The sequence below is a fragment of the Sinohyriopsis cumingii genome, chromosome 14, assembly GCF_028554795.1.
Source record: "Sinohyriopsis cumingii isolate HCF-2022 chromosome 14, ASM2855479v2, whole genome shotgun sequence".
NCBI classification, from domain to species: Eukaryota; Metazoa; Mollusca; class Bivalvia; order Unionida; family Unionidae; genus Sinohyriopsis; species Sinohyriopsis cumingii.
The window spans coordinates 48,896,362-48,922,903 of record NC_142974.1 but is presented as its reverse complement, the minus strand read 5'-3'; the positions used below and the strand labels follow the sequence as shown (position 1 = coordinate 48,922,903).

The window sequence follows — 26,542 nt, the reverse complement described above, 5'->3', positions numbered from 1 at the left end:
TGCCAGTGCCAGTCACCACTCCAACAACAACAACCACAACCAGAACCCCATTTTGGGCGGAGACACGTCTCTGACGTCCAGTAACTCCTCGGACAGCCACAGAACTCTGGAATTATGAGTCACGAAAACCAATTTTACTTAACCTTACCCAGCGACAGTTCCATGGAGGTGTTTCCCCACAACACGTTGTACTGTTACACGGCCAAATTACCTCAGGCCATCCAGTTAGATCACGAAGCCCATTGGGAAGTGGCCTTAGTGGAAATCATTCATCCGACCCAAGTCCTCAATGTCCTTCCCAATCAAATTTTTTTTTATGGTGGAAGTTCATGACGAGCAAGTGCAACAGGAGTTGGATAAGATTGTCACATATGACAATCAAACCTATAATGACAAAACTCGAAAGTGGACCTACAACTTGTTCATTCCCCCAGGCTATTATTTTAGTGGTCAACATTTGGTCAGCACCATAACCTCCAGGTTTAATGTCGTGTTTCTGAGAGCTTTGGAAATTACCAATAAAAGTGTCACCCTGGAATACCACAAAACAGCTCGTCGCTTCCTGATGAAATTTTTTCCTGAGTGGGGTAAAACCCTGTCCATTTTATTTTGTCCTGAATTGTTTGACATGTTGGGTGGAGACATGAACATGAGAATGACCATGATGAAGAAAAAGGAATTGCCAGTCGTTTACGACAACGAGTCTTTTAGCAAGTTATTTCGTGCCCCGGTAGAACTGAACCAAGGACTGAATTTGATGTTCGTGTACTCCGATGTGGTGGAATACAACGTGGTGGGACACACCTCCGTGCCGTTACTGCGTGTCATTCCTTTCAAAGTGGATTCTGCCGCGAACGTTGACGAGGAAGGTGGAAACACTTACCACGTTCACCGCGAATTTGTCCATCCTCACTATTTGCCTGTCAGCAAGTCGTATTTGGACACGGTCAACATTACTATAAAAGGAGATTTGGGACAAAATATTCCATTCACCAAAGGAAAAGTCACGGTGAAACTCCATTTTCGAAAACGGTTTTCTCACGACTCGTAAGTAAGTCATGTATCCAGTGTACCGAGGGGTTGCACGACAGCGAGGACACGGTTTAGGAGATATGTTAAAATCGGCCTTTCGTTCGGTGGCCCCGGTGTTGAAACCGATGGTGACACGCGGATTGCACGCCTTGAAAGATGCGGCACTGACGCAAGGCAAAGAATTTCTCCAAAATGTCATCATCGACAAACAAAACCCTAAAGAATCCTTCATGAGGGCAGGCAAAAATGTCTTGCTACAAACGGGCAAAGACATTTTAGGCCGCCGAGACACACCTATAAATGCCCTGCACGCTACCGAGTCAGGCATTCAGAAAGGACAAGGCAGAAAGAGACGACGAAGAAAACATCCTTTCACCAGACTTCAAGCTAGAAAGATCAAGAAAAGAAGAACCGTTCGAGACTTAGACGTTTTCGATTATTGAGAAAGAACAAAAAAATGATGCACAGAGAGTCTTGCGCTTGTTCCAAGACGGAACTGGATATGTTTACCATGCCCCCCACCATGATGACGATGCAGGAATCCCAGTGGGTGGAATTTCATCCCGTCTCCTCATTGACCGATTCCGCTCCCATCGAGTTTGAAATCAAAGGACAGCCCGAAGACTACATCGATCTGAATAGCAGTTACCTATACTTAAAAGTGAAAGTGATGGAATCACCCAACGATAACCTAGCCGATGATGATGCAGTAGCCCCCGTCAACAATTTCATGCATTCCTTGTTCAGCGAAGTGGACTTGTACTTGAATAACAAACTAGTCAGCAGCAGCATGGATACTTACCCTTACCGAGCCTACCTGGAAAATCTCTTGACGTACGGAAAAGAAGCCAAGAACACTCATCTGGATGCTTGCGTGGTATGGAAACCTGACCAAGTGAATAGGTTCAACGCCGTTACAATTGCTGGGGATGCTCAAAATTTATCGGGATTTATAGAACGACGAAAGAAAATTGCTGGAAGTCGTAGTTTAGAACTGATTGATCGCTTGCATTTGGACATGTGGTTACAAGAAAAATATTTGCTGAACGGGGTGGATGTCCGCCTGAGACTGAATCGCAGCAGTGCCGCTTTCCATTTGATGGCTGCTCGTGATGCCACTTACAAAACCGTCATTCAAGAAGCCAGACTTTACGTGCGTCGTGTGGAAGTGTTGCCTAAAGTGGGAAACGACATCAGTCAGACGTTGAGCAGAACGACCGCCAAGTACCCGATCCGACGCGTGGAAGTGAAAACCTTCACTATTCCTGCTGGACAGCGATCCATGATCGAAGATCATCTGTTCCAAGGACAGTTACCCAAGCGTTTGATTGTTGGTATCGTCAGGTATAAAGACTTGCGTGAACATTCTTGTCCACCATTAACCACTGAAGAGATCCATCGTATCGAAGCTCTCCTGAATCAGAGTGAGGAGCCGAAACGAAGAAACGGTTATTTGTCAGACATTTTCAAGCAAAAAGTCAGGATCGAATTGACGACTTATTATTATCTGTGAAGAAGAAAACAACACACAAATGGACACCTGGGAACTTTATTACCTTTTGAACCACAGTTCGTATACGGCTTCTTGGAATCCTGTCGTCTGTGCTAAAGATGAACTCCCTCATCGCAAACCTAAAGACCATCAAGCTTACGTGATCAACACGGACGACAGTCATCTCCCAGGAACCCACTGGGTAGCCGTCTACTTTCCTTAAGAAGGATGTGTGGAATATTTCGATTCGTACGGATTGCCCCCTTTGGAAGACGATATTATTGACTTTATGAGAAGAAATGCTCAGACTACCCGATTCAATAATGTGAAATTACAAGGCACAGATTCCTTGGTGTGTGGACAGTACTGTGTGTATTTTCTGCATCATCGCAGCCTTGGCTATTCCTTAGAACATTTAGTGACTCATTTTGATCCTCGTTCTTCTTCTAGAAACGATGTGAAAGTAGATCGATGGTTTTGTGACCATTATGCTTATCTTTTGTCTCAAGCTAGGAAACGTAGTGTCCATCAATGGCCTAATGATTTCCAACAGTGGAAATCACAATTTCATTCACAACGTTGTCAGCCCTGTTTAAAGTAGACTGTCAATTGAAAAAAATTGTTTGATGTTATAATGTTGGATTATTGTTAAAAAAATGTTAGAGTTGTTGTTGGTTAGTGTTAAGTGATTTTTGAATAAAAAAATGTTGTGTTTTGAAAAAAAATGCCTTTGTCTTTTATTTAGCTATAAGAATGTTGGATTAATGCTTTTTAATTTTTTACTATCCCTCTCATGACACTCACTGAACGTTGCGGCTCGAAAACCGTGAAGGGGATGTTTTCCTTCACGTCCGCGCTTTGACTTTAAGAACCGGGGCAGTTTCTTTCTAACCATCCATTGTCGACTCATCCTCCTACGAAGATGTGCTCCAAACTAGCTAAGCTCAACGAAGCCTACGTGAATTTGCATAGGGTCAGACACAGTCTGATACCGAAGCCAGAAGAAATAGAGAATGTGAGAATGCTAAAAGTCACTGAAGACCTGATAGAAGAGCTCTTCAGAGAAGAAGTGAACAGGGAAAAAGAAGAATGGACAGAGAAGTACAGACTTCAGAGACAGCAGCAACAACAGCAGCAACAGCAGCAGCAACAACAACAACAACAACAACAGCAGCAGCAGCAACCTGAACCTGACAGAGGCTTTGTCGATTGTCGTATCGACACCAAAGAGTTCTTCTTCTCTTTCCGAAGAAGCAGACCTATCGCCAGAAAGTCTATCCTCAGAGGACATCGCATTCTTAGAAACTAAAAAAAGATTGCCATAGCAAACAAAAAAAACAAAAAACAGCCCTTTTCAGGGCTACCCCAATACTCTAGAAAAGAAATAACCATCAATTTGCCTATGTGTGTAGGTAGAGTAGTGTGAATATAAACACTAACTCTTTTTTAAAAAATGTGAGGGTATGTGTTTGTGTATAAGATTGTGTGTTGGCAAGTGCTCACGTACGTTGGTGTGGATAGTAGATTAAAATGATTTTTTTGGTGTTTGAGGTGTGGGAGAGTAGATTTGGGGTTGGATTGCTTTGCGTATGTGGATAGTCTATTGAAGTGGTTAATGAAAAAATTTTTTAGAATATTAATGGGTAGTATAAAAAAGTGAGTGAGTGTTTCTTTTAGGTCCGCGCGTTGTTTTTTCGGTCATGATCTAGGTAAGATCAATTTTATGTTTTTAGGGGGATGTTTTCCTTCACGTCCGCACTTTCAGTATAAATTGAAACTCGTTCGGCAGTCCAGCTACCCTTGTTGATTGATCAACACCAGAATGAACACGAGACTGGCGAAACTGTTGGAACTTCATGTGCATCTGGAATATGCCAGGCGCCTGTTGAACGAACTGGCCGCGGAGGCCATTGTGGAAGAGGGCAGGATGAGAGAGGAGGAGGAAAGAAGAAACAAAGAAGAGGAGGAGAGAAGATACAAAGAAGAGGAGAGAAGATACAAAGAAGAGGAGGAGAGAAGATACAAAGAAGAGGAGGAAAAGGAGAGAAAAAGAAATTTCAGAATCCCAGAGAGCGAAAATTGGGATTCTGAAGCCACATATCCTGCCTCTGCTCTCTCCCCCAAAAAAGTAAAAAGCAACTGGGGGACAAGATGTGTATGCGGCGCCAGGCCTGGAAGGTGCCACCATTAACCAGGTGTCCATGAAGTTCCAAACAAAAAAACAGCCCTTTTCAGGGCTACCCCAATACTCTAGAAAAGAAATAACGATCCATTTGCCAATGTGTGAGTGTGTGTGTGTGTGTAGGTAGAGTAGTGTGAATATAAACACTAACTCTTTTTTTATAGTGCGAGTGCATGTGTTAGTGTTAGTAACTGTTCAAGGAAGATGGTGTGAATAGTAGATTATGGGTTCCTTTATTGTTTCTTAGCGTATGTGGAGAGTATAGTTTGGGTTTTATTATATGAAATGAGAAAGTAGGGGGATGTTTTCCTTCACGTCCGCGCGTTGTTCGGTCATGATCTAGGTAAGATCAATTTTATGTTTCTAGGGGGATGTTTTCCATCACGTCCGCGCTTTCAGTATAAGAACCCACCACGTTCGTCGTTGGAACCATTCTACGGAATAAAGACAAGGAAGATGGTAGCTGTAACAGAATTGTTTAACCAGTTGAAGGACATTTGGTATTGGATGGTGGATGGAGCTTATGCTGTGGAAAGGATTGAACGAGAATGGAAGCATGAAGTTACCCGAGATTTTGTCAGAAGACAAGTGACCAACCTGAAATTAGCTATGGATCTGGTGAAAGAGATGATAGAAGAAGAAGTAAAAAGACTAAGAGGCTTTATAGATCCAGAGTATGTAAAGATTGGTCACTTAAAGGAAGCCATGGATAATGAGATAGAAGTAATGTGCTTTTTGGAAGACGTAATGGAATGGACAGAGTGGTCCTTTGTCAAAAAAGGCCTAGACCAGCTTAAGAAATCGGAACAACTTATGAGAAAAGTAATGGAGGAAGAAGTAAAGAAGATCAAAGACAAATGGAATAAAGAACGAAAGGATAAGGAAAACTTAAAGAAAAAAGAGGCCTTTGACAAACTCAACAACAATTGGATCAAGATACAAGAGAAGTTCAGGGCTATGGGTCACCCAGACTGGTTACCTGAAAAAGAAAAGAGGAAGAACAAAGGAATTTGGGGAAAGATTAGGGGCTGGATGAGGAAATGGAGGAAATAGAAGAAGAAGCAGAAGAAAGCCAAAGGCCCTTTTCAGGGCCAGCCATATTTCTCGAAAAGAGAATGACTTTTCAATTGCCTACCCCTTTTTTAAATTTTTTTAAATAAAAAAAAAATCCCATATTCAATTCCCCTTGTCCCTAAACAATCCCAAACTCTATTCCCCATGTTAAATTCCCCTTGTACGTAAAGTGACCCACGATTTATTCCCATGTTAATTCCCATTGTACGTAATCTGACCCACGATTTTTTGCCATGTTAAATTTCCATTGTACGTAATCTGACCCAGGGGTCTCTGTAATGCTAATTTCCATTGTACGTAATGTATCCCTATTTACTACTACTAATGGATAATAAAAAATGCCAGTGATGTGTTAGCCACCTGTGCAATTGGGTCAAATCGAAACAAGTTGTACAATTTTATTACGTCCTAACAATCGGAATAATTCTAATACATAGTGTACAATGTAAATGCCCTACACATTGTTAAAAACTAATATGTCTGAGCGACATATAAAAGGTTAGGCCATCAAAGGTTTGAATTTTGAAGTGGTGGATTGAAAGATCAAGTTAGTGTACATACTATTTTCATCGAAACGGAATACCAAGCCAAAATGGTTCCCTGGATAAGAGGCAATATTGGTAGCCCTTAGAAGGCTTTTCAAGCAAAAGTTCCCCAATTTTCTTCTGCTTCTTTACATTTCACCGCAGTTCTTTTTCTTCTCAGGTAATTTCGTGGAGTAAATGGTTGCTGTGTAGCGTAGAAATGTAGTTAGCTCCTTCTACTAGCTGCTGGACTGGGTAGTTCCTGAATGCCCCTTTATAGAATTGTGTGAGGATTCTGACACCATAGTGCCACTCGAGTAGTTAAGTGGGATACCCTGGCGACAATGGGAATTAGCATTACAGACCCCCCTGGGACCATATAGCGACAATGGGAAATTTAACATTACGAAAACCCCTGGGACTATATAGCGACAAGGGAAATTAACATGGGAAATATATTTTGGGACTATATAGCGACTAGGGAAATTAACATGGGAATATATTTTGGGACTGCATAGCGACAAGGGAAATTAACATGGGAATATATTTTGGGACTGTATAGCGACAAGGGGAAATTAACATGGGATTTATTTTTTTAAAAATAAAAAAATAAATAAAAATAAAAATAAAAAATGGGGTAGGCAATTGAAAGTAGATCTCTTTTCGAGAAATTGGAGTGGCCCTGAAAAGGGCCTTTGGGTTTCTTCTTCTTCTAACTCCTCAACTTCTTTATCCATCCCCTTATTTTTTCCATCATTCCTTTCTTCTTCTTCTTCTTTTCATTTTCCGGTATCGAGTCCGGGTGACCCATGGCTCGCAACTTCTGTTGGATTTTCATCCAGTTAGCGTTCAGTTTCTCTAGTTCTTCCTTTTTCTTTCTATTTTCTTCTTCTTTTCTATCTTTTGCCCACCTGTCCTTTATTTTCTCACTTTTTCATCTATCACCTTTCTCATATTTTCTTCCCCTTTTTTCAATCTTTCAACACTCCTTTTGACAAAGGGCCACTCTGACCTTTTTTTTATCTCTTCCAAAAACCTTCTTACTTCTTCTACCTTCTCCATTGCCTCTTTTAATGTCCCCAATCTGACATAAGGGGGATTTATTAGCCCTCTCAATCTCTTCACTTCTTCTTCAATTAATCCCTCTATCATCTCCCTGGCTAATTTTAGTTCGTTCACGTAGTGCACACTTGTTCTTAACCTCCAATCTCTTTCAATCCTTTCAACTCCATATTCACCATCCACCATCCAAAAATAAACATGCCTTAAATCATTAAACAGTTGGGACACTTCCATCTTCTTTTTATATTCCTTAGAATGGTGCGAACGATTTTGTTGTTTGTTGTTGACTTGAATTATAGTGGTGTTCGCACACGGTGCACTTATTGATTACTCCTGAGGGGAGGAATGGTGCCGCACCCCTCAGGCATTTATGTACTCATAGAGTACTTTTTGATTGGGCCGTTAGTTTGTGGACAGTAGTGATGTGCCCAAACAAACTAGTTGTAAGGCCAAGTCATGAGTAGGAATACTGCAAACCCACACTCATGTATTTCAGCTGCATTGCATTGAGCCGCCCCAGGTGTCAACCCAAGCAGTATGTAACGCCAGCTGCCATTGGTCGGCAGCTATGACGTCACATTAGGACACCTGGTCTTGTGGCAAGTGGAAATCGTTCCACATCTTGCCACTTCTATACGAAATCGAGCGTGGTAAAGGAGGAAAGGTGCTCGACAAGCCAGCCATGGACATTGTGTACTTCCTGAAACGCTAGCCCGTACTTATTTCAAATCAAGTCCATTTGTACTAATGGACATAAAAATACCAATAATGTGTTTTTTAAAATTTTTGTGTACATAGTGTACTTACAATATCCCAAAAATTAAACCAATCGGCTAAGTCAAAGTGACTTGTAAAGATTAGAATCATGCATAATATACATAATCAGTAAAAAATTTTGACGGCGGTACCCAAGCATGAAATGTGCTGGGGATGCCAGTATTAGTGCCATTCTGGTCAAAGTCAGTCAGGCTATAAATTATAAATCAATGATTCAACTGACATAGTTCTGTGCTTTTTTATCACATTAAACGTTTTCGTTATTGAAGTCGGTAGCAGGGTACAAACAAATAGGGATGTATGGTCAGACTTTTGGCGCGTTTTCCTGGTTTCTTTCTTTTAGTTTCATTACTACCACAATAACAAGCAAACATTTGTTTGGCCATCCAAAGCAAGCCGGTTATACCATTCATCAAAGAAGTCAGCACCATAACTAGTTAGATTCAGATGTAGTCGGTTTTACTGGCTTCTTTCTTTTGATTGGACGAGCTCATCAGCTTTGGCCAATCAAAATGTTCATTACACTAATTCACGATTTTTTTTAAAAGGACTGTTCAGCCAATTGAATTTTGGCTACATTGAACAAGTGCTCATTCTCTGTAGATAGTGTGCGAAAGTAACACACGCTCAAAGATTCAAAATTTGTTCAGTCAATTTGCATCATCGGTTTTGTTTCACCTTCTGTTTAAAAATGTCAGGTCTTTGCTCTTTCAATGATATATGGCTTGAAGAAGAGAAAAACAAGGTACATGTATTGCTGAAAATAATAAAACTTGTAAACCAAAGGCGTTTTGTACATTGTGTAAAAAGACTATCAACTTGGCTTCGATGGAGAAGGAGCTCTTACAAGTCATACCAAAGGTAAGATGCAAATTAGAACACAGTAACTAAATACTGTTATGATTTATGTGTGAGGCAGGAAGAGAAGTAGAGTCCCTATGTGATTTAATATTGACTCAGTACAGAAAATTAGTGGATGAAGTTATCCAATCGGACAATCATCCCTTGAAATGCTTCAATAGAACAGATGACAGCCTTGATGAAGTGTTTTATTCTGTCCTTTCCAAAAGAAAGGAATACATTGATCTTTGGAATGTTCTCCAGAAAATGTTGTTGCTGTCACATGTGCAACAGTGGTGAAGGATTTTCTGTCAACAAACAGGTAAATGTTGAGGACCTCAGCAGAGAAAGTCTCAGAGCTTAAAGGCTAATCATTGACACAATGAGAAAAGCAGGTGAACCTTTGGAAATCATCATTAGCAATGAAATGATGACATATGCCTCCTCTGCAAGACATTAGTACCATGCCTTTCTGGATAAGAAGAAAGCAGAAGAGGAGAAAATCAGAAAAGGAAAGAAACAGGAGTGAGCCATGGATTAAATGGAAGAACTTAAAGACAAAAAGCTACATCTTGAAGCTGACATTACCAGCCTACATGCTTTCTCAGTTCAGAAGGAAGAAAAAGCAGAGTTAAAAGGACTCGTTGTGCTAGTAACAGATTCAAGTGCTCTTAGGTAAAGAGCAAAGGAAAAAATGAAATTGGTGGTTTTTCTTTCCAAAATAATTCAAGAGAAAAAATAGCAACTATAATAATGCATTTAAAGCAGTGCTGATGTCTTATAAGAGAATAGTTTATTTTGTATTAAATCTGATGCATAAGTTACATATTTCTAAAATAACAATGAATGTTAACCTATCTTCCAGATTATTATCAAGCCATTTTAGGAAATTAATTATACTTTGAATTTCATCATTGAACAGTATTGTAGCATTTTGCAATCATTGTTTTCTCATATAACCTGTATACAAAATGTTAGCGAAAAGATGCCTTTAAAATCTATGTTTATGGTCTTTGAAAGTTTGGGGAAAGTCTTTGAATTTATCAGAGTTCAATATGAACCCTGTGTAAACATTGATATTGATAGCAGGGGTAGCGATATTGAAGTTGACGATTTGGATGATTCTGATGATAACATTGGCTTAAATGATCGGTTAGAATTGATTCAAGTTGATGAAAGAGATGTTGCATGGCTTCATGCATTTGTCAACAGTGATTCAGAGAATGAAGCTGCTTTGAAGGCATTCAAGAAGAATGGGTACATGATGATTTTTCACCTCGGTTGCATCCACGATTTAAATTGATAGAAGGGGCAACTGTTCAACACCTAGACGAAGTCAGTGCACAACATTACTTTGACTTACTTTGGGATAATTTGGAAAAAAACTTGTTGATGAAACAAACCATTACGCTGAACAGGAGCATCGAGAAAATCCCCCCTGCTGCTGTATCATGCTCCGTTTTACCACAATGTAGTTAGAATTGGTTCTCAGGAATCAGGCACTGCAGTTGAAATTGGTAAAACAGGATAAAATGGGTTAACAGCTCAAATTATGGTCACATAATTAACAATAGAAGTTTGGTAATTGATCCTAATTAATTTGACCCTAATGTTGAAATGAATGATACTATGGGTGGTATTACACAGATGTAGGACTACAAATAATCTGGACTTTCTACTCTCATTACATCATAATATAATACAGAAGAAAAACTGAGACCCAAATTGTTTACACCAATGATGAGTCCAATCAGCAAGAAAAAGGGCAAAAATGCAAATATCTCCTGGGCTGAATGAGTTAAAATGATTCTCTTGTATTAGTTTGATATTTGATCCCACTAGCAGCAAATAAGGAAAGCCTAAATTATAATAAAATTTTGTTTTCAAACTCTTTTTGTATTTATAAAATGATAAAAGATATTAAAGAGAACAAAAGTATTATATCAAATAATTTTGATGGATCAAGGGATTGCAATGGGCTCAGCTGATCTTATTTTGAAGAGAAATACATGTGTTGCCAGGACTTGATGAAGAGGGTGCATATCGTTTGTGTTCTCATTTGTTGCCATGGATATTAAAACAATGGGCCCTGAATTTACCCCACTTCCTCCTCCAGTTAAACTCCCAAATTTGTTTATAACCAAGATTAATGGTTTGTCCAACCATGCTCCCTCCCAGAAGCTGAAGTGCCACAAGCTTCCTAAGCCTTAATCCAGCACTGTGTGTAGCCCTCTTCCACTTTATTAAGCCAAAATATAGGTTTTTAGAAGTACACAACCCTCCAGCCCTTTTAGAATCTATGAAACCATCAGTACACAAGAATTAAGAAAACGTGTGTTCTTTTTATACATAAATTAACTCTTGAAAGACCTCTATGAAAAGGGGGCCCCGAGTAGTCCAAAGCGCTCTCCGTTATGGATCACTGCCATCTCACCTCTGTCTGCATGGGTTTGAGTCTAGGATTCGGCCAATGTGGGTATGTGAGAAAGCGTGTCAGTAGCTTATCGTGGGTCGGTGGTTCTTCCTGGGGTTTTCCCAGTTTCTTCCTCCACCATTAATACTGGCCGCCATGTATAGCCTATCATGTGCTGAAAAATGGCGTTAAACCCCACAACAGCAACAACAACCTCTATAAAAAGTTTTAAATTCAGATTTTCAAATAAAAAGTGAATGGGGAATTGAACATAGCAACATGGGATTGGGGCACACTATCCTCAATGGGACCTTGATGTTAAATAGGGGTATATCCACTCTAACCTCAAGGGGAATTTAACATGGGGAATTTTATATCCACTCTGGGGACAATGGGAATTTTACATGGGAAATTTTATATCCACTCTGGGGACAATGGGAATTTAATATAGGTTTGGTTTTTATAGGGACAATAAGAATGATAATGTCAAGGTACTAGACTTTGGCAACAATGTCCACAAAGCATTATATAAAGTTGTATGTCCCGCTCCGCCAGGCGTTATATAAAAGTATATGCCCCACTAAGCATTATAACTTTTCATGGTGATTCACGGACAATGGGAATTACCATTACAAAGCACCGTGGGACAATTCACGGACAAGATTTATATGGACAAGGGGAATTACCATTACAAAACACCTGGGACAATATACGGACCAGGGGAAATTTAACATGGGTGGGACTATAGAAGGATAAGGGGAATTTAACATGGGTGGGATAATCTATGGACAAGGGTAATTGAACATAGGGAATGTTAAGTGACAATGGATTGAGACCTTCTATGGACAAGGGGAAATTGAACAGGAATGGGATATTTTATGGCCAATGGGAATTACGTAGATAAGACCCTCATGGAACGTTTACGGACAAGATTTACATAGACAAAAGGTTGGGTCTGTATAGGAACAATAGGGATGGAACAGGTTGGGTAAAGTCATGGTACTGGATGTTGGCAACAATGTTGCAAGTGGCTCACCTCAATCAAGCAAAACAGTGAGTGGAAAAATAAATTAAAACGCCTGGTGGGGCAGGACATATACGTTTATAGACATAGAATCGAATACCGAATAATACATTGTGTTGAGAGTGCTAAACAAAACACAAACTAACAAAATCTACGTTATTTACCTGTACTATCAATACACTGTGGAGAAGATTTCTTTTATCTGCAAAACACATTATTACCCACAATCGCCTCAGCAAAAGAGTTAGTGGTTTGAGTCACTCTACTCCACATTCTCACAAAACAAACACATTTAGCAGAGACAAAGGTTTTTCTGTTAAGCGGAAAAACAAAAAATGCATACGCACATTTTTGTTAATGGATAAGCTTTTTGGTAAGGGAGAGTAACACACACTGATGTTTCACTTGTGCCGAAACGTGCAACCAAGACCAGCCTTGTAAGCACACCCATGAAGAACATACCATGACAAGAACGTGGGTCAGCGTGGAATTGTTGAAAGCTCTGGACCTGGGATACCTATTGGAAAAATGATACGACATGTACCACTTTCCCAACAGAGAACAATACCACAAGGGTGACGAGCCACAGAACGGCATTTTCGCACAATATGTGTATGCCTTTTTGAAACCGAACCAAACCAGCGGATATCCTTCAAAGAGAAATGCTTGGAGCAGGAGGGCATGCCGTTAGATCACATCGATGTTAATTTTTTTGTGGGGCCAAATGGCACAACTACAGTGTTTACCCAAGACAGAGTATTTTTCCTATCCTTCCCACGACTTCCAGATGATTTACAACAAACCTAAAACCACGAAACACATGGACATACTTTGTGGAAACTTGATCTTAGTTAATTACGAAGAACTTGGTTAAAAGTGTAAGAAGCTTTATCGCTGTTAGGAGATGGTGTGCTGTGTTTTGACATGGACAGTTCCATCTACATCGATCGCCTGGGTCAACCTCACCCTAACATCGAGGGGCATCGAGTGGCCGTGTGGTCTAAAGCGCTCTATTACGGATCACTGCCATATCACCTCTGTCTGCGCCAGTTTGAGTCTCACATTCAGCCAGTGTGGGTATGTGAGAAAGCTTGCCAGTAGCTTCTCCTGGGTCGGCGAAACTTTCCGGTGGGTTTCCCCATGTTCTTCCTCCACCATTAATACTGGTCGCCATGTATAGCCTATCGCGTGCTGAAAACAGCAGCAATCCTAACATCGAAGTAGACCGTTTATGAGATTGGACGGAGGAGCACCCTAAGGACAAGATTCTAAGCTTTGCTAGTGGCGGTGACAAAAAGTACGGCTACAAATACCGGGACCCGCAGGAGAAGACTACACCGAGTGTAAAGTGAAAGGATTGACTCTTAATTATCGCACCAGTCAAGTGGTGAACTTTGAGGTATTGAAATAAGCCTTGGAGCCTGGAGAGGATGAACATTTTATTGTGAATACCTAAGAGCTTCACAATATTATACATTTTGCTAAACTCCAAATTGTCAATCGACCTTTAGAAAAACTGTATCAAATCGTGTACCGCAAGCAAGTGTGACTTCCCTTACCACTTCACTTTACCTTACGGACACATCGATAATGGTCAGCATATAAAAAAGGAAAACCTCCAAGACTGATAGTTCATTGTGACTACCAGACTGGCATACACATGGGCATCTTCGAAAGACCATTCCTGGAGAGCTCCTCTGTGACTGTGCCCAGTGGTGCAGAGACTCTAAGAACATGACAAACTGACTATTGGACACCTCATTTTTGTTACCAAACATGTTGTACAATGACGTGTTTATATTCCAATTTGATCGTTTGTAAAGTGTGTTTTATCGACATATTTAACCCTTTCGCTTTTATGCATTCTTGACTTTCGTGTTGCATTTTAATTTTTTTGAAATAAACGTGTCCTGAAAAGTGTAACAACTTGTCAATGTTAGTTTCAAAAGTGACATTCCCTGCACTATGGCTACCTCTACTGCCACGGCTATCTCTTCCTCCACTTTCACGGTTATCGACAAAAACTTAACTGCTGGACCTAGCGGTTAAGACAAAACCGACTTACTCAAACATTTTATCAAACATAAACGTAATTTCATTGACCGTCCACCTCAATGTATCGCGTGGTGTTACATAGAGTGCCAAGCTGTGTGCAGCCTCCTACGAGAAAGTCAATCGTGTTTGTTGAAGGCATTCCTGACGAAGACGACGGCATCGTGTCTGATCCCAGTCAAATTCATCTGGTCAACTTCGTCGACATAATAGGAGAAGACGAAGAAGAATTTAAACTGTTTCACGCATGTGTCATGTACATCTCCCACAATTTGTTTCAACAAAGTAAAGCCCGTCGCATCACCAGTCTCAATGCTCACTATGTGATCTTGTTTAAAAGCATTAGAGATAAATCCTGTTCTTCCCATTTGGTGAAGAAATGGAAACCCGTGTCTCCAGGACCTTCTCCTCCAGAGGCGACACCATCCACCTCTCTAGCTGCTGTGGCATCTGCCCACAAAGAACCTGCCCCAAAATCAAAGTTCAAGAGAGATTGGGTATGGTGCCGAGTTTACTGGTCTCATCAAAGCAAGAACTGTCCCGATTTAGTCCGTTGCGAACCACTCCACGTCGAGTGATGCCTGTCATCAAGTTAATATGACGTAGAGATAATTAGTTAAGATGCATTCCACTATAAAAAGACCTGAGGCAAGTGATGGATATCGGTGATTTTGTGATCCGGAACCAACAAAGATGTCACCCTCCAGAAGTCATTCTTTTCTGCCCTAAAGGAAATAAAAGGAAAGGACTATCTCCTCGTTTAGCCAAACAATAGGACCTGTTGTACGTCCTTTCAAAAGCAAATCAACCCACGAGAAAACAACTCATTCAAATCGTCTCCAAAGACATCGTCGATACCGTATACGAATTTTGCTTGAATATCTTGAAAGGCACGATACCTTTGTCTCAACATCGGAAAGATAGCTTATCCAAGCAATGACACGTTCTTCGCCGAAAGGTCCACACAAAAACAGCCATCTGTCAAAAGAAAAAGATGTTGGTAACATGCGGAGAAAGTTTGCCCATGTTGTTAGGATCCTTGCTGAAATGAGTATCAGGAACAACGCTGGGGGTGGGGGACTACTCATGGAAGCAAGATAAAAAAAAAGGACCAAGAGGATAAAATGGACCTCTGAGCCCAAAAGATCTCAGACGTGACCTTGGAATCCGATGGAAGGACGAAAACCGATTTTAGTGCCTTACAAACGATGGATGGAATTTCATTGTTGGCAAGAACGGACCCCGCATTTATCTCCCAATCTTCATATGACTGAGATGTCCCAGTTACAACACGAATTGCAATCACTGATGGATCTCAGCGATTTTTCAGAAACGGGAAATTAGTAATGGTACAATCAAGTGTTGTAGCGACTTCAACAATTTCACCAGAAAGCTTTTGACAAAACAGCTCGATCAACACTGAAAGAGTTTAAGACCTTGATGAACGGTCCATCACCATCACCGTCAGTGCTCAAGACAGATACAGCCACACGGTTTCTAGATGAAGAAGACGTACGAGAAGTTTTTCAAAGACCGTCAGCAGCTCCCATCCCACATAAGATTTCAGCGTCCTTGTTGACCCCTTCCCTCAAACCTCAATGAGAAGAACTTAAAGCTGGGGTTAAAGAGATGATGTCCACTCATTCTTCGACGTAAGTAAAATAGAAAGAATGGAAACTAGACATGAAAAACGAAAACAAGACCAAAGCCATATCATTACCACCACCACCACTACCCTCGACTTCTACTCCCGTGGCACGTCGGACACGTAAAGCCGTGTCCAAACCGCCATGTCACCCCATCCAATGTAACCTCCAGCGAAGAGTGGGTGACATATTTTTTATAAAAAAATGGAGAATGTGTTAGCCAGCATTTACTACGATCGATCCCATCCTGCGGGTTATGGAGTTCAGAAATTGTATCGTGCTGACAAAACCCAACTGAAAAAATGTCCATTTACCTCAAGTGTAATGATGTTCACAAGAACAAGCCACGTCCACCTTAAACAAACCTATTCGACGGAAGTTTTCCAGAAATCGCACCGGAGTGGAGGGCATCGATCATCAATGGCAGGCGGATTTAGCCAATGTCTCTCATTTGGCCACCTACAGTTGTGGCTACAAATATTTTACAAAGTTTCTTGGGTTGTACCATTGACGTTCAAATCGAGCACTGAGTTAGTGCAAGCCCTCCTACTGGTGTTGACAAAAAGCGGTCGTCACCTTCTTCGATTGCAATCTGATAAAGGCACCGACTTACTGAACCAAGCTTTCCAAAGAGAACTGAAGAGAGGTGACATTCATTTTTTCACACCGAGAATCTCGAAACCAAAGCCAGCATAGTGGAACCTTTTCAACCCACCTTGAAAGAACGTTTGAGGAAATATTTTGCGCATCAAAACTCTCAATTTCATCGACATCTTACTGTACCTGGTCAAAGCGTACAACCAATCTTACCATCGGAGCATTGGATGTCCCTACCCCCAAGAAGTGACTCCCGACAGCGAAGTTACCGTCTTTGAGCGCTTGTTTGGTACGTATCTGACTGAGGATACCCACAAGAAAGGTGGAGAGCTGACGACGAGAGATTGGGTGCACATTGGCAAAACCAAATGCACGTTCGACAAAGGTTGCTTACCCAACTGGACCAACGAATTGTTTCATGTCACTGGACGAGTGCGTGGCTGTCATCATGTCCTCTATAAACGAGACGACATGCACGGAGAAGTGTTAAACGGAACGTTTTACTTGCCCGAGTTACAACGCGACACCAAAAAAGAAGAGAAAGTGTACAATACCGAAATTATTATCGATCAAAGAACATTAAAGTAGAAAAACGTCGTGTCAAAGAAGTCAATGTACGTTGGAAACGATATCCTCCCAGTTCCGACTCTTTGATCGAAGCTTTGCAGGTCATCGACTATAAAAAGAAGTGACCATCATGCCCTACAACACAACCTCAACCACCACAGAGAGCACTCATTCACCCAGTTCTTCTCTTCAAGATCTACAAAAGCAAACATTTGTTGTTGTTGTGTAGAGGACGTGTGCCTAAAACGCAAATAGTCTTTTTCTGTCAAACTTTTGTGGGGTATCGTGTCATCGGTGCTGACATTACCAATGTGAGTTTGCAACAAGGAAACAAACAATTGTGGACCATTTTATTGAGCAGCTGCGTCGGTTACCTTCACCGCAATCCTTCCCTGAAACGCTGTAACCGACACAACAGGAGTCTTGCAGACAACGTCAGTCACTCTTCCAAACAACCATAGCAATCCTCTTGTGGACACTCTTCTTACCGCCAGTGACACCTCGGATAGCAGAATTCTGGAATTATGAATAACTAATATTACTTAACGTTACCCAGTGACAGTTCCATGGATGTAGTTCTCCTCAATACTTTGTGCTGTTTCACGGCCATATTACATCAGGTCATCTAATTGGATCAAGAAGCCCATTGGGAAGTGGTTTTGTTGGAAACGATTCACCCTACACAAATCAAAAACCTCACTGAAAATCAAAACACTTTTGAGATCGAAGTTCTGAACGACCTTGTGCATCAATACTTGAACAAAAACGAACCTGTAGATGCCTTTATGAAACGACAAGTATCCCCCGAAACTCCACGGTACATCTATCTGTTGAGAATCCCTGCAGGCTATTCTTTTAACGGCCAGCATCTGGTGGACATGATTGAAGTCAGATTCAATGCGCTATTTGGTGAAACCTTGGATAAAACCAAACGTAGTGTCACCCTCGAGTACCTTAAAGTGGCTCGTTGCCTGCTGATTACATTTTCGGATGCGAAAAAGTTGTCCTTTACATTTTGTCCTGAATTGTTTGACATATACGGTGGAGACCTCAAGATCGCCAAGGGCCCACTTATGCCCCCCATCACCAACAACTGGACTTTTGAGAGGTATTTTAATTCCTCTGTAGAACTGAACGAAGGATTAAATTTGATCTTTGTTTATTCCGATATAGTGGAGTACAACGTGGTGAGACACACCTTCCTACCGTTACTGCGTGTCATTCCTTTCAAAGTGGATTCTGCCGGGGCTAATAACGAGTAAGGTGGAAACACCTATTTTGTAGATTCTCATTATTTACTCATCAATAAATCATATTTCGACAATAGTCAATATTGCTATAAAAGGAGATCTTGGACAAAATATTCCATTCACCTAAAGGTAAGGTCACAGTGAAACTCCATTTTCGAAAACGATTCTCTAACGATTTGAAGTCATGTAACCAGTGTACCGAGGAGTCGCTCGACAGCGAGGACATTGCTTAGGACATATCGGCGTTTCGCTCAGTGGCCACCGTTTTGAAAGCAATGGGACACGAGGATTGAAAGCCTTGAAAGATTCATCTTTGACGCACGAAAAAGAATTTCTACAAAATGGCATCATTGACAAACAAAATCCAAAAGCCTTGTTGAAAGCAGGCAAAAATATCTTGCTTTAAATTGGCAAAGAGATTTTAGGCCAACGAGAAACTCCTATAAATGCCCTGGACACTACAGAGTCAGGCATTTATGTTTCCCTAGCGCCACAACAAAAGACAAGGTAGAAAGAGACGACGAAGACACCCCTCCAGAGGCCTTCATACTCCTGGATCTAGACTGAAGAAGAGAATAACCGTCCGAGAATTGGACGTTTTTGATTATTAAATCACAGAGAAAACAAAATGATACATCGAGAGTCTTGCAATTGTTCCAAGTCGGAACTGGATCTGTTTACCATGCCACCCACTGTGATGACGATGCAAGAATCCCAATGAGTATAATTTCATCCCGTCTCCTCTTTGACGACCACGGGCCTCATAGAGTTTGAAATCAATGGTTATCCCGAAGATTACATCAATCTGACTGGCAGTTACTTGTATCTGAAAGTCAAAAAGATCAAACCGGAAGAGATCGCTCCGGGAGCGGGTGCTAGAGTAGCTCCTGTCAACAATTTTATGCATTCCTTCTTCAGCAAGGAGGATTTGTAATAACAAACTCGACAGCAGCAGCATGGATACTTACCCTTACCGGACCTACCTGGAAAATCTCTTGATGAACGGAAAAGAGGCCAAGAACACTCATATAGATGCCTGTATGGTATGGAAACCTGACACAGCAGCCATGGACAAGCTTAACAACACAGTCCTGACAGCGGATGACGATCCTCACAATGTGGGTTTTTATGACCATCAAAAGAAAATCCTGCAAGGATGTATTTTAGAACTGACAGATCACTAGCATTTGAAGTTGTGACTGCATGAAATTATTTGCGGAACGGGGTGGATATCCAGCTGAGACTGAACCACATTTGTAACGTTTTCCATTTCATGGCTTATACCAACGAGTATAAAACCATCATGTAAGAAGCTAGACTGTACGTCCAACACGTGGAAGTGTTACCTAAAGTGGGAAATGACATCAGCAACACTTTGAGCAGAATGACCGCCAAGTATCCTATACGATGCGTGTAAGTGAAAACCTTCACCATTGCCGCTGAACTTCAATTCAAGATCGAAGATCATCTGTTTCAAGGATAGTTACCTAAATGTTTAATCATTGGTATCAGCAACAAAGCCCTCAATGGAGCTGTCACTACCAATCCTTTCGAGTTTAAGCACTATAAAGTGTCCAAGATCGAAGTCAGTTGCGATGGCAAAATCTTGTGTATCAGACCCTTCAAACCTAACTTTGCCCAGAAGAGTTACTTGAAATTGTACCTGTCCCTTTTATGAAACCACGGGACAGTCAGGGACTAACAGCAGTCACGGCCTTTCGTACTACGATTTTATAGGCCTTTGATTTCAGTCCAGACCAAGACAGCAACGAGGGACATTTCCACCCTATAAAATCCAGTCAACTGCATGTTGAACTTCAGTTTGCTTATCCACACTGGGATTCCACCATTTTGGATTTTCTAGGTAAACCATAGTATCATACTTTAAACACATTTGTAAAACTTGTTTATTTCTATTACAGAATGCTTTTTGCATGATAAACATGCCAGTAAAACTCAGTTAAGTAAAAGAGTGCATGTGTTAATTTATAATATGGACATAACATTATCCCTGGCATTCAACAGGTCAAACGCTGTTAGCTGATTCATTCAAGTAGGGATTAATTCAGTTTTTATTCTTTTAGACCTTTGCCTTTGATAGCCAAGAAAATCATTCAAGCCTGCAACTTTTGTTTTAAAACGAAATGTTCATAACCAATAACATGCTGAAATGTATTCCCAAGATTTTCCAAGATTCATTTTGAGAAATTATATGATGAAATTAGGCACTTTAAGGATAAGACCAGAGTATCCAAAGGTTTCCAATTACTGGAACTGGCCATCAAGCCTGTTCTAGCATGTAAGTAGAAATTATCAATCAGACGTGAAAGGGGCCTGGTGAATTATATCTGATTACTACCTGTGGATTACAATAATGGTAGTGACAACAAATGCTAGCATATAATGGAAAATGGAACCATACTTCCAATCATCATACAATGCAAAATAAATGACTCAAAAGTAAAATTTTCCATAATAATATGGTTTTTTTTAAAGCAAAATCTCTAAAATTCTGAGACTTTCAATGACCTAAGTGAAATATCAATGACTTTCAAGGTCTTGAGTTCAGGTGTTTATTTTTCAATGACTTTTAATAACCTTAAATGACCATGCAGACCCTGTCATTGTAGTGTTTGCTTCAGGTTTCAGTGCTCAAAGGAAAATTTCTCAACATGTGTTACTGATCACCATAGCAACCTCCCTAAAAGCAGTTCCTTTATGGAGTATGAAAAGAAAGTGTGTTCTTGGACAGATATGCCATAATAGTTCATTTCCATAATTGCAGATGTTGTAGAAAGAGACTATGAAACCTTTGGATAAATTAATTACAGTACAGTCGGCTGACAGTTGTACACAATTATCAAACAATATGCTATGCAGAATTAAAGGTCAAGCAACAGATCACATTCAACTTGAGTAGGAATCAGAAAAATCTTGTAAATAGTTTTTGTCTTGCAAGCCAAACACGTGAGACTTATTGCCAAAGTGGCAATTAAATTTGATCAATCAGCTAATTTTTATTCATCTTTTTATAGCACTGTTTCTTATAACCAGAGACATCACAAACCATATGTAGGATTAGTGATCTTATCTTTCTACAGGTTCTTGCTTGTCAATAATTGTTAACTATAACAATAACATGGTTAATGAGGAAATAATTTTTAATCAGACATCTCTATTAGAGATTGTCATTTCATCTCCATTTTAAGATCTGTTTCACGTACTTGTTTTATTTCCCTTTTATTACATTTAATCATTTTTATCACTACAAATTTGTAAAGAAATAAAGTAGCAAAAAGGTAATGTGCAAGATCTGATACCATCATGTAAATTACATAAATAAATCAAAGAAAATATTTTTCATATTTATTAATATGTCAAAAAAATTATTACAATTTCATAGATATTGACATACAACTGAAACAGTTTTCTAGAGATGTCTACAGTCACTATGGTCACGTGCTGGAAGAACTGTTATTGTAAGAGTCATATTATATCCATCTAAGGATCACGCTGCAATAAATGTCTTTACCTGAATTTAATGTTAGAATGGCTTAACAAAAATACAAATGATCAAATTAACACAGAATGGTGTTGTTACTATACTTCCGTTAGATACATGGTATTAGCTTTTAATTCAATATTTCTGAAATGAAAATTTACAGCAGTCAAGATTCCAAGTGACACATTTTGTAACTGAAGATAAGAATGACTTAAATGACTGATTAACTGTCAATAACCTTCTCTTCCTATTAAATTCCTATTGAACATTTACCTAGTTGTCGAGGAAAATGGTACTAGGCTAAATTATACGAATTTCTTTTCCTAGGAATGCCCTACTACTGGGTCATAGAACCTCTAGGAATCCTGTAGGAATCTTGTAGGATCCTATATTATAGGATTCAGTATGAGAATTCTGTACAGGATTTATTATGCATCATAAGATGCCTAATTAGGTCTTTATGTTTGCCAAACATTTTATCGCATATTTCACATTTAAGTAGTGTTTCTGCAGTGTGCATCCTCATATGCATTATTAGATTCCCCCCATTAAACATTCTATACATTTTTCACACTTAGTTTTTTCTCCAGTATGGGAGTGTATTATCATGTATCATGTGTCTCACCATATGCCTGCTTTCACTAAACATCTATTTTCTCACTTTAATGGTTTCTCTCCAGTATGTACCCTCATGTGGATTTTTTCATTACGCTGACTAAACGTTTTATTACAATCTTCAAACTTAACTAGTTTCTCTCCAGTATGTATCCTCATATGATTGCTGAATCTCTACATACAATAAACCCTTTATCACATACACATATTATCACATGTCATTCCTCTTGATGTCACTGCTTGAAATTTAATGATAACAATAAAACAGTCTTTCATGCATGGCATTAATTTATACAAGTTTGGCAGGAATATCTATGAATATAAACAAAAAATGTAATGCAAAATAAAGAAATAATTCCAATGCATCCAGCCAAAAGTAGACACAAAATGCAATCCTGGGCAAAGAAAGCACGCAAAGGCAGAACAATGTATCACACAGGAAATGGCAATATTGGCCAACATTAACCATGGATGTTTAAACTGAACCACTTGTCTACTGACGATAAATGGTTACACATTTCTACTGTTACAATTTATGAACTGGTTTTGTGTAAATATCTTTGTAAAGTTTTAGAAATATTTAGTTCTCTACAACACAGGTTGCAAGCATTACTTGTATTATGTAATTACCTATGAGACAGGTTGCAAGCATTACTTGTATTATGTAATTACCTATGAGACAGGTGGCAAGCATTACTTGTATTATGCTTATTGTATTAGTACACTGTTTGAAAATACACAAAAGACAATTTAGTGGAATCTCAGAAGCTGAACATTGATACATTTTATTTTATGTTTTATAACTACTGCTTCATAAGATTTTGAAGTGCGACACCACTATAACACGGTACTTAGATAGAACCATGCAATTGATTATAGTGATTGATGTGGTATTTTCAGTTGCTCATTGCTTGCATGTTTAACTTCTTTTTTTTAAATCCTATTTGATAGATATGACATTGATGGTCCATTATTTACTTCACATGATTTATAAAAATGGAGAATTGAAAAAACATGTCAAGAAGAAATAGAATAGATTGCTATCATTGTAGCAACAAGTAATTGCTAATAAATTCAACAACAACTACAGGTACAAATATTAATAATGTATTGTATACATTATTTTCTTCATCTCCATTGATATGCATAGCACTTATGGTCCATTGCTTACTTCACATTGAGTCATTTGGAACATATTGAGTGGGTCTGCTTTGACTTGATAACCAGCACTGGTGATGAATCCAGTAAGATTTTTGGCCTCTGTCTCATTTTCACCTGGTCTACACGTGCAATGCAGTATAATTTGTTTTCTGTTTCTACAAATTAGTATAGTCTCCAATTTTTCTTGTGGTTTTGGGTGTTTTTTTCATTCACATCATGTTAATTGTGGAGTTGGACAAGTTTTAGGTGAATTGTGAGGTTGCTTTTACTAACACTTTCTTCAATCTTACATGTTTTTTTCTCCTGATTGTCCTCATGTGATTTGTTAAATCTCCACCTCAAGTGAAAACCTTTTTATATACTTCACATTTAAATGGTTTTCTCTTGTATGTGTCCTCATGTGATTTGGTACATCTCCACCTCAAGTGAAAACTTTATTATATATTACATCCTCATCACAATTCAAACTGTATTACATACTTCACATTGTAATGGTTTTTATGCAGTATGTATTGTCATATGCCTCATTAGATGTCTGTCCTGACTAAAAATGTTATTACATACTTCACACTTGAATGCTTTTATCCGGACTATACCATATATTATATATTACACAGTATTTTTCTCAAGTATGTATCGTCATGTGTCCATACAAAGATATATTTTCATTTAACCTTCAACCACATATTTCATAGGTAAATGCATTCTTATGTGCTATCCACCCTGACTAAACATTACATTGAAATGTTTTCTCCAGTATGTATCATCATGTGTTTATTCAAATCTTCAATCTGACTAAACCTTTCAGAACACATTTCACACTTAAATTGTTTTCCTGCAGTATGCATTCTCATGTGCAATATTAGCTGTCCACCCTGACCAAACATTCTGTCACATTCTGCACATTTAAATTTTTTTCTCCAGTATGTATTATCATGTGTTTATTCAAATCTCCAATCTGACTAAACCTTTCAGCACATATTTCACACTTAAAAGAGTTTCCTCCAGTGTGTATCCTCATGTGCTCATTCAGAATTTTACTGTAAGTAAAACTTTTACCACATACTTCACACTTATGTGGTTTTTCTCCAGTATGTATCATCATGTGAATCCTGACATGTTCACCTCGAGACATCATTTTATTACATACTTCACACTTAAATAGTTTCTCTCCAGTATGTATAATCATGTGACTTTTCACACTTCCTTTATGACTAAACATCTTATCACATACATCACACTTAAATGGTTTTTCTCCAGTATGTATCCTCATGTGCTCGTTCAGAGATTTATTGTGAGTAAAACGTTTCCCACATACTTCACACTTATATGGTTTTTCTCCAGTATGTATCCTCATGTGCTCATTCAGAAATCTATTGTGAGTAAAACGTTTCCCACATACTTCACACTTATATGGTTTTTCTCCAGTATGTATCCTCATGTGCTCGTTCAGAGATCTATTGTGAGTAAAACATTTCCCACATACTTCACACTTATATGGTTTTTCTCCAGTATGTATCCTCATGTGCTCATTCAGAGAGCCACTGTGAGTAAAACTTTTACCACATACTTCACACTTAAATGGTTTCTCTCCAGTGTGCGTCCTCATGTGAATCTTTACATGTTCACCTCGACTCAGCATTTTATTACATACTTCACACATAAATTGTTTCTCTCCAGTATGTATCATCATGTGACGTTTCAGATTTCCTTTTTGACTAAACTTCTTATCACATACATCACACTTAAATGGTTTTTCTCCAGTATGTATCCTCATGTGTTTCTGTAGACTTCCACTGTGACTAAACATTTTATCACATACTTCACACTTAATTAGTTTCTTTCCAGTATGTGTCCTCGTGTGCTTATTCTTTAGATTAAACATTTTTTTCACATACTGAGTATGATACTTCCTACGTCAATCGTTCTCATTCAAATCTCCACTGTTACAAAAGTTTAATAAATACAAAATCACACATTAAAGGTTTTTTCTCCTACATGTCCCATCATGTGATTATTCAGATTCCATCCTAAGCTATAAATATCATTACATACTTCACATTTAAATGGTTCATTTCAAGCACTTATATGACAGTGTACATTTTGGTGACCATTATCAGCGAAACATTCGACACAAGCATTACACTTATATAGGGTCAGTCTATTTACCGGAACAAATTGAAACTAACAAACGAAAATACCGGTACAAAAATAGATAATACCGGAACAAAGGTTAAAACACAAATTCTACTTACTTTTATAACTGCTATATTTTTATTTCCATTAACTTCAATTAATTCTATACTGATATTGCTTATTTTATTTTAGTTTCGTTTTTTATTATGTGCTATTGATACTTTCATGTTCGTTGGGTTGATTTGTCAGGGGCAATAACTCTTATGTACTGCACAGATTTTCTTCAAAACGAAAAGTTTAATCCATCTTTTGGTTTAGATTTTTAGATGATATATTTATGATCTGGAACCATTCATCAGAAGAACTGAAGGAAAAAAAAATCATTTATTGATTGATTGATTACTTGGTTTTACGTCGCGTGAGCCCCAAAGGGCATGTGCGACGGGTTTATTCCCGCACAGCGGAATGCTAAATATTCCTGGGGCAATGAATTAGTGCAACATCCCCCAGGCGTTTATGTGCGCAAGGAACACTGCCAATTTAGCCGTCAGGTCGTATGACTGTATGTCCCTAATGGCCTCAATGAAGGGTTTTCT

At 39.1% G+C, this 26,542-nt stretch overlaps 1 protein-coding gene across 1 annotated transcript in view; it reads right to left on the bottom strand.

Annotated features, from left to right (window-relative positions):
- LOC149783739 (uncharacterized) overlaps nucleotides 1-25,938 on the bottom strand; it is a 44,644-nt gene extending 18,706 nt beyond the window's left edge. The window contains exons 1-3 of the mRNA XM_089932896.1: nucleotides 24,678-25,938; nucleotides 22,438-22,604; nucleotides 18,236-18,412 (exon numbers count right to left, since the gene is read on the bottom strand). Of these exons, the coding sequence (XP_089789022.1) occupies nucleotides 18,236-18,412; nucleotides 22,438-22,604; nucleotides 24,678-25,695 (1,362 nt within the window). The 5' untranslated portion in view covers nucleotides 25,696-25,938. The remainder of the gene's footprint in view (nucleotides 1-18,235; nucleotides 18,413-22,437; nucleotides 22,605-24,677) is intronic.
- Between the last annotated feature and the right edge of the window lie 604 nt (nucleotides 25,939-26,542).